The 15,349-nt window shown below is 37.4% G+C and overlaps 1 protein-coding gene across 2 annotated transcripts in view; it reads left to right on the top strand.

The window, feature by feature from the left end:
* Nucleotides 1-2,292: 2,292 nt before the first annotated feature.
* The window catches only part of kremen1 (kringle containing transmembrane protein 1), a 266,356-nt gene continuing 253,299 nt past the window's right edge, over nucleotides 2,293-15,349 (top strand). For both annotated transcript variants that reach the window (XM_061942079.2, XM_072912511.1), the window contains exon 1: nucleotides 2,293-2,538. In XM_061942079.2, the coding sequence (XP_061798063.2) occupies nucleotides 2,454-2,538 (85 nt within the window). In that variant the 5' untranslated portion in view covers nucleotides 2,293-2,453. The remainder of the gene's footprint in view (nucleotides 2,539-15,349) is intronic.

Genomic DNA, 15,349 nt, shown 5'->3' with positions numbered 1-15,349 from the left:
ACTAAAGAAAGAAAGAAAGAAAGAAAGAAGCTAATCGATGCTAACATGCTATTTAGGCTAGCTATATGTACATATCAGAGGTGTGGACTCGAGTCACATGACTTGGACTCGAGTCAGACTCGAGTCATGAATTTGATGACTTTAGACTCGACTTGACAAAATGTAAAAAGACTTGCAACTCGACTTAGACTTTAACATCAATGACTTGTGACTTCACTTGGACTTGAGCCTTTTGAATTGACATGACTTGACATGACTTCCTACTTTCCCCAAAACCCAAAGATGAAAAAGTTATTCGGGAGCGCTCCGTATTTTTCATTGTGTACTTGTCTATCAGCGTTGCGTGTGTCAGCTGGTGTGCTCTCAGTACAACAGCCAATCAGATTAGATCTACTTTGTTTTCATCACACAGCATTCATCCAATCAAATTGCAGGACAACCAACGAAGAAGACATGTCCAAACCACACGCCAGTGAACAAAAAATGATACCTAAAATAATTTTGTTTGGGTATAAAAATTACGAGGTGGTCAACACAAAACGGTTTGCAGTATGCAACACATGCGGTTCGAAAATGACTGATGGAGAGGAAACAACTTCCAACTGCGTCCGGCATTTGAAGTTGCACAAAGAACGGTAAGTTTTGAATGTAAGATAACGTTTATTGGCTAAGTAACGTGACTTTTATTTGCTGTGTAGTTAAATCAGTGAGGCTGTAAACTCACTGCTAACGTTATAACGTTATTGCAAACACGGGAATCTGTTGCAGTTCACTACCTTATTCATACTTTTTGTTCAGTGATTTTTTTTAAGCAGGGTTACGTTAGTCAATATATCACACGTAACGTTAGACGGCGGTCAGCAGCACCGCGTATTTTAGCCACCTAAAAAAAGACAAAAATAGTAAAATAAAGGTCAGTTAAAATGTATACTATATTATGAATATGTGTACCGTTTTAGCTAGCTTTCTGACATACTTTTGGTTGTTTACCTCAGTGGTCCCCAACCACCGGGCCGCGGCCCGGTACTGGTCCGTGGATCGATTGGTATCGGGCTGCACAAGAATTTATTTCTTTTTTTTCTTTTTTTAATTAAATCAACATAAAAAACACAAGATACACTTACAAGTAGTGCACCAACCCAAAACAACTCTCTCCCCCCTTTTGTTCTGGGCATTGAACATGAAGACTCTTCCTTCACTGTTCCGAGTGGCCATGAGAGTCTTGGCAGTGCCTGCCTCCAGTGCTCCAGTGGAGCGAGTTTTCAGCCATGGTGGCATCATACTACGCCCCCATCGTGCACAAATGACTGACAGACTCTTGGCTAATTTGGTCTTTTGCAAATGCAATGCAGCATAGGGCCCTGACATATAAAAAGTACAACTTTTTTGTTATGTTCACGTATATGTCATGTTTTTTCAATGTTAACACTTTTGTACAAATAAGTACATTTGCACTTTATTTTTCAATGTGTTTGTTCTGTAAAGGAATGAGTTAATGTTTAAAATGACTGGTTAATAGTGCTATTATAAAGTGCAATGTCAGCACAATTTTCTTTCCTGCAATTTAAAATGCACTTGTTTTAATAAATAAATACAGCGTTTGAAAAGCATACACAATCTGTGTTAATATATTAGTCTGTGGTTAAAAGGACTTGAAAGGACTCGAAACTCAAAATGCAGGACTTAGGACTTGACTTGAGACTTTCCAGTCTTGACTTTGGACTTGACTCGGGGCTTGCCTGTCTTGACTCGGGACTTGACTCGGACTTGAAGGCAAAGACTTGAGACTTACTTGTGACTTGCAAAACAATGACTTGGTCCCACCTCTGACATATTGCATCATTATGCCTCGTTTGTAGCTATATTTGAGCTCATTTAGTTTCCTTTAAGTCATCTTAATTACGTTTATATCTCATGACACACTATCTGTATGTAATATGGCTTTTATTTTTTTGCGGCTCCAGACAGATTTGTTTTTGTATTTTTGGTATATTAGAAGAAATGAGCAAAATGATAGCGCCACAACTAAGCTAACTCATTAGTTCCTTACAGGTGTTCCTAATGTTGTGGCCATGTTTACAGCGTGTTTCACTCTTCGTGTGCATGTTGACTTTATTTACTCGTGTTATCGTGTGCGTTATTATCACTAAATATCACAATAAGTTGTCAAGTGAGCATATTGTGTGAGGCTAACCTGCGGCTCCTCCTCCTCGTCTTCTCCCGCCTCCTCCCCGGCTGCAGGTTGAAAGCGTTTGGCCGAGTTTCCTGTCACATGACCTGCTGGAAATGGGATCCCTGCGCGCTGCTATCTAGTCCCAGACGCGGAGGTGTCGCTCCGCCAGACGCTGCGTTGGTGCTGGGCTCGGGACTGTTTGACGGACTTCCTCCCCGAACGGAGACGACCGGAGCCGCCTCTGACTCCCTCACTCAGCCGCCCCGCGCACCTGGGCACCATGGACCTGTGGACCACCGGCACATCCGCGCTCCTTGTGGCCGCCTTGGCGCTCTCCTCCGCGGCTCTCAGTCACTTCGACACCGGTAAGTCCACAAGCTCCTCTCGCTTTCCCCCGCTAAGACAGATAGTTCTTATACACTTACTTGTTCTACATCATACTTTTTATGCTTCTATTTGTGTCCAAGTCGGTTTAAATGAAACAGCATCTACCGAGCCAGAAGTCCTGGTTTTGGTTATTTTGCACACAAAACCGATCTCCTGTTGGCAGCCTTTATGGATTATTTACATTTAATAACACACAATTCTACTTGTTGTGTAATAACTCAGACAAATATACATCGTTTTGGTTTAAATGTGCATTTTAACCATTTGGAAAAGCTTTACTTGAGCTGGAAAGTTCTATATATATGTATATATATATATATATTTCTATATATTGTGTTTATATACAGTAGACAGAGGTGGGTAGAGTAGCCAGAAATTGTACTCAAGTAAGAGTACTGTTACTTTAGAGATTTATTACTCAAGTAAAAGTAAGGAGTAGTCACCCAAATATTTACTTGAGTAAAAGTAAAAAGTATGTTGTGAAAAAACTACTCAAGTACTGAGTAACTGATGAGTAACATACACACACATATCATATATATATATATATATATATATATATATATATATATATATATATATATATATATATATATATATATATATATATATATATATATATACACACATACATATGTATATATATATATGCATACACACATATATATATATATATATATATACACACATATATATATATATATATTTATATATATATATATATACATATATATATATATATATATATATTAGGGCTGCAGCTAACGATTATTTTTCTATCGATTAATCTATAGATTATTTTTTCGATTAATCGGTTAATCCATAGATTATTTTTTCGATTAATCTATAGATTATTTTTCCTTTTACCGATTTTTTTTTTTAATTTAAAATGAAGAGGAAAAAATAAATGTAGGCCAGTTTTTTCAAAAGGCATGGCTTTTATTTACAAAAAAAAAAGTATGGCCACTAGTCAGTCAACATTGACAACAACATGACAAAATATTCTGTAACAATGTAAACATTTAAAACTTTTAACATTTAACAAAATTAAAAGTAGCTTATTTGCTTTTTAATGTGCAAATATAAAAGTAAACATCCAGTGCAAATCTTAATATTCTGGAATAGTATAAGCATTTCAAAAGTAAAAGTATTGCTTATTTTGCTTTAAAATGTGCAAAAATAAAGATAAACATCCAATACAAAAAAGTGCAAAACGGAAATATTCTGTAACAAGTGTAAACATTTCAACAAAAGTAAAAGTATTGCTTATTTGCTAAAATGTGCAAAAATAAAGCTAAACATCCAATACAAAAAAGTGTACAGTGTAAACATTTCAACAAAAGTAAAAGTATTGCTTATTTTGCTTAATAACACAACAATGATAGTATGATTAAAGTGAAAGTTAATTGTTGGTTTGTACATCGTATATGTAACTGTTAATGTTGTAAAAGGTATTTGCACAACTAATTAACGTTAGCGTTTGTGACACGTCTTGTGCCGTGGGGTTCTTTCAGGACCGACAGACTGAACGCCAGACGGCTTTGCCAGGTTTACAATCTTTTAATTTTACACAAAGTCTTTTCTCTTCCAACTGCGCGGATCGCGCACCTGGGCACGTTTGCGGCGTCGCTCCCGGCGCGCCCCGCCTCGCCGCTCGCTCGCCGCCGCCGCCTCTCCACAGCGTTAAAGAGGAGCGCGTCTTTGTAAACACCGAACAGGCACGCCAAACGCGCCTCTCAGAGCGAAACGGTGCTTTAGTTTATGAATTTACAACGCAGATACAAATGACACATTCATGTTTTTGTGTAATAATGACAACGTATACGCACGCGGACGATTGACTTGTTGATGGTGATGGCAAGAACGCTGTCGGGGGTTTTCTTTTCAAATGTTCGTTCATAGCCGTTGTGCTGCTATGATAGGCCATTTCCGCTCGACACAGTGTGCATACAACAACATTATTAGGCCGTTTATTGAAATACTCCCACACTTTTGACGACTTTTGGCGTGCTTTTTTCCCCTCGCTCGCATCGTCTGCTTTGCGCTCCGCCATGACAGTAAAGTAGTGTGACGTAAATATGCGACGCGCCGACGCACAAAAACGGCGTCGACGTATTTACGTAACCGATGACGTCGACTACGTCGACGCGTCGTTTCAGCCTTAATATATATATACATATATATATATATATATATATATATATATATATATATATATATATATATATATATATATATATATACACACACATATATATATACAGTATAGAATTTATATTTATTTATTTAGCCGTTTTTGTTTGCATGTTAAAGGTGTTTTAATGAATATACATGCATGTTTAACACATATAGATTCCTTTCTTTCATGAAGACAAGAATATAAGTTGGTGTATTACCTGATTCTGATGACTTGCATTGATTGGAATCAGACAGTAGTGATGATAACGTCCACGTTTTCAAATGGAGGAGAAAAAAAGTTCCTCCTTTCTGTCTAATACCACATGAAAGTGGTTGGTTTTTGGCATCTTATTTGTCCAGCTTCCATATTCGTTTTTATACACTTTACAAGAAATACATTGGCGGCAAACTCCGTAGCTCGCTAGCTTGTTTGCGCTGGCTTTCGGAGACTCTTGTTTTGAAAGCGCAGGCGCGATGGAGCGGCACTTTTATTGTGAAGACAGGAACTGTGCAGTCAGTCTTTAGGCTTTTGACGGGATGTACGGTTGAAATACAAAAGGGTCTTTTTTCCTTCACACTTTTGATTGATTGATTGAAACTTTTATTAGTAGATTGCACAGTACAGTACATATTCCGTACAATTGACCACTAAATGGTAACACCCCAATACGTTTTTCAACTTGTTTAAGTCAGGTCATGTGACCGCCTGGCTCTGTTTGATTGGTCCAACGTCACCAGTGACTGCATCTGATTGGTGGAACGGAGTGAACGTCACCAGTGACTGTATTTGTTGAAACGCAGGCACTATGACGGACCAAAACAAACAAAGCGTGCATTAACAGATCGATAAAAATTAGTAGCGAGTAGCGAGCTGAATGTAGATAAAAGTAGCGGAGTAAAAGTAGCGTTTCTTCTCTATAAATATACTCAAGTAAAAGTAAAAGTATGTTGCATTAAAACTACTCTTAGAAGTACAATTTATCCCAAAAGTTACTCAAGTAGATGTAACGGAGTAAATGTAGCGCGTTACTACCCACCTCTGACAGTAGATCAGTGTTTTTCAACCTTTTTTGGGCCAAGGCACATTTTTTACTTTGAAAAAATCCAGAGGCACACCACCAACAGAAATCATTAAAAAACAAAACTGAGTTGACAGTAAAAAGTTGTTGTCGCAATTGTTTTAAAGCATAACCAAGCATGCATCACTATAGCTCTTGTCTCAAAGTAGGTGTACTGTCACCACCTGTCACATCCCGCCATGACTCATTTTGAGTTTTTTTTGCTGTTTTCCTGTGTGTAGTGTTTTACTTCTTGTCTTGCGCTCCTATTTTGGTGGCTTTTTCTCTTTTTTTTGGTATTTTCCTATAGCAGTTTCATGTCTTCCTTTGAGCGACATTTCCCGCATCTACTTTGTTTTAGCAATCAACATTTCTTCAGTTGTTTTTATCCTTCTTTGTGGGGACATTGTTGATTGTCATGTCATGTTCGGATGTACATTGTGGACGCCGTCTTTGCTCCACAGTAAGTCTTTGCTGTCGTCCAGCATTCTGTTTTTGTTTACTTTTTAGCCAGTTCCGTTTTAGTTTCGTTCTGCATAGCCTTCCTTAAGCTTCGATGCCTTTTCTTAGGGCAGGGGTCGGCAACCGGCGGCTCCGGAGCCGCATGCGGCTCTTTGATTACTCTGATGCGGCTCAGCAGCTTACTTGCTGAACCCCCCAATTTTCCCGTGAGACTTCCGGATTTCAGTGCCTCTCGCAGAAAACTCCCGGGATTTATATTCACCGATTTTCACCCTTACAGCTATAATAAGGGCGTGCCATGATGGTACAACATTTGGAGCCCTCTACAATCTGTATTAACAGCGTGCCAGCCCAACATTAGTTATACAATATACATCTTCTGCTTGCAAATGAACGTGACAGCAAGGCATACTTGGTCAACAGCCACACAGGTTACACTGACGGTGACCATATAAAACAACTTTAACACTCTTACTAATAATGCGCCACACTTTGAACCAAAACCAAACAAGAATGGCAAACACATTTCGGGAGAACATCTGCACCTTGACACAACATAAACACAACAGAACAAACACCCAGAATCCCATGCAGCCCTGACTCTTCCGGGCTACATTATACACCCCTGCTACCACCAAACCCCGCCCCCACCCCAACCCTGCTCCGTCACACATCAAAAACTTTGTATACAGTGTTATTTCGTTTAAAATTTCAAAAAAATGTTTGCGGCTCCCATTGTTTTCTATAATTTGCGAAACTGGTCAAAATGGCTCTTTGACTGGTAAAAGTTGCCGACCCCTGTCTTAGGGGCACTCACCTTTTGTTTATTTTTGGTTTAAGCATTATACACCTTTTTACCTGCACCCTGCCTCCCGCTGTTTCCGACATCTACAGAGCTATTAGCTACCGGCTGCCACATACTGATATGGAAGAGTATTACATGGTTACTCAACAACAACACATCATTTGCAGACTATAATTACTGCTTTGCAAAAAATATTTTTAACCCAAATAGGTGAAATTAGATCATCTCCCACGGCACACCAGACTGTATCTCACGGCACACTAGTGTGCCGCGGCACAGTGGTTGAAAAACACTGCAGTAGATAGTAGTTTTTGCTTCTTTTTTTTTTACAAACCCAAAACCAGTGAAATTGGCACGTTGTGTAATTCGTAAATAAAAGCAGATTACAATGATTTGCAAATCTTTTTCAACTTATATCCAATTTAATAGACTGCAAAGACAAGCAATGTAATGTTCGAACTGAGAATCTTGTTGTTGTTTTTTTGCCAATAATCATTAACTTAGAGTTTAATGGCAGCCACACATTGCAAAAAAGTTGTCACAGGGGCATTTTTACCACCGTGTTACATGGCCTTTCCTTTTAACAACACTCAGTAAACATTTGGGTACTGAGGAGACCAATTTTTGAAGCTTTTCAGGTGGAATTATTTCCCATTCTTGCTTGATGTACAGCTTAAGTTGTTTAACAGTCCGGGGTCTCCGTTGTGGTATTTTAGGCTTCATATTGCACCACACATTTTCAAGGGAAGACAGGTCTGGACTACAGGCAGGCCAGTCTAGTACCCGCACTCTTTTACTATGAAGCCACGCTGTTGGCATTGTCTTTCTGAAATAAGCAGGGGCGTCCATGAAAAAGACGTTGCTTATATATATATATATATATATATATATATATAGTTGTTGTGATGCAACTTGTTGCTATATTGCTTTATATCATTCAAAAACACAATTGCAGTTTCTTATTTGAGTGCGAAACACATTTTAATTGGTTTAAATGGGTAATTTACTCCTGAAAACCCAAACTGGCATTAAAAGTGCTCGTTTTTTTTTTTTTTTTTTAACCTTAAAAGTTTGCATGAACTCCTGTTGTTTTGATATTTTAGCAATTCCATCATCTTTAGATGTTGTCAAATTGGTACAATATTGGTTTTAGTGGGATGCAACTTGTTGCTATATTGCTTTAAAAGTGTATATATCATTCAAAAACACAATTGCAGTTTCTTATTTGAGTGCGAAACACTTTTTAATTGGTTCAAATGGGTAATTTACTCCTGAAAACCCAAACTGGTCTTAACAGTAACTTGTACAACCCCCGTACCGAAACGGTTCAATACAAATACACGTACCGTTACACCCATATTACATACTTGCCAACCTTGAGACCTCCAATTTCGGGAGGTGGGGGGTGGGGGGTGGGGGGCGTGGTCGGGGGTGTGGCGTGGTTGGGGGCGTGGTTAAGAGGGGAGGAGTATATTGACAGCTAGAATTCACCAAGTCAAGTATTTCATATATATATATATATATATATATATATATATATATATATATATATATATATATATATATATATATATATATAAATCTCCTGACGATTGAGGGTACCCCCCCTCATGAAACAGGCCTGTAGAGAAATAGTCTTGTGATTTTTTTCCCACACATACATATATATATATATATATATTATATATTATATATTATATATGTATATATGTATATATATATATATATATATTATATATGTATATATATAATATATATATATATATGTATATATATAATATATATATATATATACACATATAAAAATATATATACATATATATACATATATTTATATTTATATATATATATATATATATATATATATTTATATTTATATATATATATATATATATATATATATATATATATATATATATATATATATATATATCCTGAAAATATGCAAACAAAACTGTGTTTAGATAATTGATACTTCAAACTTGCATAAATAAATATTAAGGAATATAACATAACTTGGCTTCTGAGAGCTTCAAAATGTAATGAATAAAATGCTAAAGTTGTTGATAAACAAGCAATTATTTTAATAATTAAATATGGTCATTTTTAATGAATTATTATGATAATTTAAAATTAATGATATCAAATATGTTTATTTTAATGTATAATTCTATGGCTGGATGTAATAAGGAGTCAGAAAAAATACAAATAAAAATACAATTAATTTTGATGTTTTTAGCAAATTATAGTAAACATTTATTTAGTTTTTTTTTTTTTTAATTAATACATTTATTTATTTTTAGGTAAGATAAACATGATAATACAATTTATCTCTAGTCTGGATGATTTACTTCTTGTCACCCTGTTGTCCTCCCGTCGTGAAAAAAGGCCGTCCTCACTCAGGTCCGCATGGAGCTGGAGGGGGCGTGGCCTCCAGCTCCGGCTGAAAATCGGGAGATTTTCGGGAGAATATTTGTCCCGGGAGGTTTTCGGGAGAGGCGCTGAATTTCGGGAGTCTCCCGGAAAATTCGGGAGGGTTGGCAAGTATGCCATATTATCACTATATGTTCTTACGCTCTGGCAGACCAGGCGTGTTGAGAAGCAGCGTTACGACGCCATCTACTGTACGCAGCTGTAACAACAACCGGCGTTCACAGACATTATGATGTGTTGTGGCGCTCCAAAAGGCTTTGTGGTGGGGGGCCGCCACAGATAAAGAAATGAATGAATGGGAAACACTGGAGGACTTTTGCTGCACAGCTTTAAAAACAAAGTGCAGTCTGTCCATGTGGGCCATCGCTTTGCATCAGACATTCTTAAGCGTGCACCACCTTCCCAGCTGCTTCCCACACACTTTGGGTGCACAAGCCAGCAGATATCTAATAAGGACGACCACACAAACCAGCCTCCCCCTGCTGCTGCTGCTGCTGCTGCTGTAATTTGCGCCCGCGTTTCATGTCGAAGCGGCACAATCCGCAGGCTTTCCTTTTTAATTTTTTTGTCTCTTAATTACGCCCTTGGATTCCAAATTAGAGGGTCCGCCATCTGGGCTGGTGCGTAAGTACTCCCATGTGTACCTATGTATTAACAAAGTATTTAAAGCCACGGTATTCCCCCTCATAACACTGGCAGGGAGGAAAAAAGGGAGCCAAGTTGAAGTCAGCTGTAGCGGACGACAATCACTCCACGCGTTCACTGCTCAGGACCTTGCAATGACTCTTTTCATGCCGGCTTTGTTCTGTTTTGGCCGCGCGCCCTTCATTTTTAAGAAATGAATCCAAAGTGACGGTTGAAGTGACAAACAAGTTCTGCCGTGCATGTGGACAACACATTATTAGCATGATAAGTAGTCACACTGCAAAAAGTCAGTGTTCAAAAACAAGAAAAAAAAAAATACAAAAATGAAGGGAATTTTCAATCAATCAATCAATCAATGTTTATTTATATAGCCCTAAATCACAAGTGTCTCAAAGGGCTGCACAAGCCACAACGACATCCTCGGTACAAAGCCCACTAAGGCTGCAGCTAACGATTATTTTTCTATCGATTAATCTATAGATTATTTTTTCGATTAATCGGTTAATCTATAGATTATTTTTTTCGATTAATCTATAGATTATTTTTCCTTTTACCGATTATTTTTTTTATTTAAAATGAAGATGAAAAAATAAATGTAGGCCAGTTTTTTCAAAAGGCATGGCTTTTATTTACAAAAAAAAAAGTATGGCCACTCAGTCAACATTGACAACAACATGACAAAATATTCTGTAACAATGTAAACATTTAACAAAATTAAAAGTAGCTTATTTGCTTTTAATGTGCAAATATAAAAGTAAACATCCAGTACAAATCTTAATATTCTGCAATAGTATAAGCATTTCAAAAGTAAAAGTATTGCTTATTTTGCTTTAAAATGTGCAAAAATAAAGATAAACATCCAATTCAAAAAAGTGCAAAACGGAAATATTCTGTAACAACAGTGTAAACATTTCAACAAAAGTAAAAGTATTGCTTATTTGCTCAAATGTGCAAAAATAAAGATAAACATCCAATACAAAAAAGTGCAAAACGAAATATTCTGTAACAACAGTGTAAACATTTCAACAAAAGTAAAACTTTTGCTTATTTTGCTTAATAACACAACAATGATAGTATGATTAAAGTGAAAGTTAATTGTTCGTTTGTACATAGTATACGTAATTGTTAATGTTGTAAAAGGTATTTGCACAACTAATTAACGTTAGCTTTAAAGAGGAGCGCGTCTTTGTAAACACTGAACAGGCACGCCAAACGCTCCTCTCAGAGCGAAACGGTGCTTTAGTTTATGAATTTACAACGCAGATACAAATGACACATTCATGTTTTTGTGTAATGATGACAACGTATACTCACGCGGACGATTGACTAGTTGATGGTGATGGCAAGAACGCTGCCGTTGTGCTGCTATGATAGGCCATTTCCGCTCGACACAGTGTGCATACAACAACATTATTAGCAGAGGTGGGTAGAGTAGCCAGAAATTGTACTCAAGTAAGAGTACTGTTACTTTAGAGATTTTTTACTCAAGTAAAAGTAAGGAGTAGTCACCCAAATATTTACTTGAGTAAAAGTAAAAAGTATGTTGTGAAAAAACTACTCAAGTACTGAGTAACATACACACACATATCATATATATATATATATATATATATATATATATATATATATATATATATATATATATATATATATATATATATATATATATATATATATATATATATATATATATGTGTATATATATACACACACACACACACACACACACACATATATATATATATATATATATATACATACATTGATATATACAGTATATAATTTATATTTATTTATTTTGCCGTTTTTGTTTACATGTTAAAGGTGTTTTAATAATTATACATGCATGTTTAACATATAGATTCCTTTCTTTCATGAAGACAAGAATATAAGTTGGTGTATTACCTGATTCTGATGACTTGCATTGATTGTAATCAGGAAGCAGTGCTGGTAACGTCCACGTTTTCAAATGGAGGAGAAAAAAAGTTCCTCCTTTCTGTCTAATACCACATGAAAGTGGTTGGTTTTTGGCATCTTATTTGTCCAGCTTCCATATTCGTTTTTATACACTTTACAAGAAATACATTGGCGGCAAACTCCGTCGCTTGCTAGCTTGTTTGCGCTGGCTTTCGGAGACTCTTGTTTTGAAAGCGCAGGCGCGATGGAGCGGCACTTTTATTGTGAAGACAGGAACTGTGCAGTCGGTCTTTAGGCTTTTGACGGGATGTACGGTTGAAATAAAAAAGGGTCTTTTTTCCTTCACACTTTTGATTGATAGATTGAAACTTGTATTAGTAGATTGCACAGTACAGTACATATTTCGTACGATTGACCACTAAATGGTAACACCCGAATACGTTTTTCAACTTGTTTAAGTCAGGTCATGTGACCACCTGGCTCTGTTTGATTGGTCCAACGTCACCAGTGACTGCATCTGATTGGTGGAACGAAGTGAAACGTCACCAGTAAGGCAGGCACTTTGAAGGTCTGTCTGACAGACCAAAACAAACAAAGCGTGCATTAACAGATCGATAAAAATTAGTAGCGAGTAGCGAGCTGAATGTAGATAAAAGTAGCGATGTAAAAGTAGTGTTCCTTCTCTATAAATATACTTAAGTAAAAGTAAAAGTATGTTGCATTAAAACTACTCTTAGAAGTACAATTTATCCCAAAAGTTACTCAAGTAGATGTAACGGAGTAAATGTAGCGCGTTACTACCCACCTCTGTACGGCAGAGATGGCAAGAATGTGTGGATATCCTGCGACACTCAAAGCAGATGCGTTTCCAACGATAAAGTCAAAGAAATCTGCCGCCAGACCCCCCATTGAATCTACCGGAGTGTGTGAGCAATTCAGGGACAAAGGACCTTGGTAGCACGGCAAGCAATGGCGGCAGTTTGTTCCCGCAGACGAGCGAGCTGAACCCCCTATCGACCCTAGCTTCCCTGGCCTGCTGACATCAACTCCAAAACTGGACAGATCAGCTTTCAGGAAAAGAGCGCGGATGAGGGTATGTCTACAGAATATATTAATTGATGAAAATTGGACTGTCTGCATGTTGTTGCCAAATGTATTTCATATGTTGTAAACCTAGTTCATAGTTGTTAGTTTCCTTTAATGCCAAACAAACACATACCAATCGTTGGTTAGAAGGCGATCGCCGAATTCGTCCTCGCTTTCTCCCGTGTCGCTGGCTGTCGTGTCGTTTTCGTCGGTTTCGCTTGCATACGGTTCAAACCGATATGGCTCAATAGCTTCAATTTCTTCTTCAATTTCGTTTTCGCTACCTGCCTCCACACTACAACCATCCGTTGAAGCCGCTGAAATCCGAGTCTGAATCCGAGCTAATGTCGCTATAGCTTGCTGTTCTTTCCGCCATGTTTGTTTGTGTTGGCTTCACTATGTGACGTCACAGGAAAATGGACGGGTGGTTAAAATCAGGCACTTTGAAGCTTTTTTTTAGGGATATTGCGTGATGGGTAAAATTTTGAAAAAAAACTTTGAAAAATATAATAAGCCACTGGGAACTGATTTTTAATGGTTTTAACAATTCTGAAATTGTGATAATGTTCCCCTTTAAAATAAGTATATTCTCACTAATAACAAGTGCTCTTTTCTTGGTCGAAAAAAATATGAGACCTTTTTGCTCAATATTAGGGATGTCCCGATCCAGGTTTTTGCACTTCCGATCCGATACCGATATTGTTTTTGCATTTCCGATCCGATACCGATACTGACCGATACCGATACTGGCCTATCCGAGCATGTATTAAAGTTTAGAGTTATTTCGCCTACCTAGTTGTCAGAATCATGTTGAAAAGGGTTTTAGTACTCTTGATAACAACTAGCCAGCTGAATTAGGGGAGTTTGAATAATACACAATGGTTGGTAACAAGAAACTGACCTGTTTATTCAAGGATAAACACAAAATAGACAACATTATACATGACAAACAGAAATGGCATCATTGAACTAGGGCTGGGCGATATGGCCTTTTTTTAATATTGCGATATTTTAAGGCCATATTGCGATACACAATATATATCACGATATTTTACCTTAGCCTATGCATCAACACTTGATGCATATAATCACAGCAGTATGATGATTCTATGTGTTTTGATTGATTGATTGAGACTTTTATTAGTAGGTTGCACAGTGAAGTACATATTCCGTACAATTGACCACTAAATGGTAACACCCCAATAAGTTTTTCAACTTCTTTAAGACGGGGTCCACTTAAATTGATTCATGATACAGATATATACTATCAGATATATACTACCATCATAATACAGTCATCACACAAGATAATCACATTGAATTATTTACATTATTTATAATCCAGGGTGTGGAGGGGGGCGCCTGATGTAAGTGTCAAAAAGAGTTTGATATGAGAATAAATCTAAAGTTAAAATATAAGGTAGAAATGCACCCATTTGCAGGAAATGTAGTCTTGATTTTCAAAATGTTCTTTCAAGGCTTGCATGTCTACATTAAAACATTCTTCTTCACACTGCATTAATATATGCTACTTTTAAACTTTCATGCAGAGAAGGAAATCACAACTAAAAAAATCACTAATTTTTTCATACGGTGTTGATGTGGAAATTTTTGCCATTTTGATGGTGTGGACGTGTGGCACCGAATGGAGATAAGCGTCTCGACAGACGTCACAATATTTGAACAATGATGACGAAAACTGGTGTCTCTGTCGTGTCCGTGTGTCAAAAATTGTTATGCGCTTATTTTTTTATTTGATTTTGTGCGTGGCATAGATTTGCCGTGCGCAGAGGACGCTTGAGCAGGCGCGCACCTTAGGGACTGCGCTAGCATCACAGCTAACGTTAGCCATGCCGCTACCTCGCTCTCTGCTCGGGGAGGACATATACGTATGTGACGTATGACGTGACAGTATGTGACGTATGACGTGACAGTATGTGACGTGTGTAAGAAGGTGCGCTCGCTGTCTGTGAGAGGGAGACACAGGAAAGAGTGAGAAGAGCCTGTCGTGTAATGCCAGCAGCTAAAAGCAACTGCGTGAGAATTGTGGATGTGTTGAAGGTGTGCTGGAAAATGCGGAACGGAAATTACGGAGCAGCAGAAAAGTGGAATGTATTATTTAAATCGGTGCGTTGGAAAACACAGACCGGAGTTTTTTTTTAAACTGGATCTGGATCGGCATTTTCCCATGCCTTGCCGATACGC

Source organism: Nerophis lumbriciformis, linkage group LG03 (assembly GCF_033978685.3).
Source record: "Nerophis lumbriciformis linkage group LG03, RoL_Nlum_v2.1, whole genome shotgun sequence".
Lineage (NCBI taxonomy): Eukaryota > Metazoa > Chordata > Actinopteri > Syngnathiformes > Syngnathidae > Nerophis > Nerophis lumbriciformis.
This window is presented reverse-complemented; position numbering and strand designations above follow the sequence as displayed.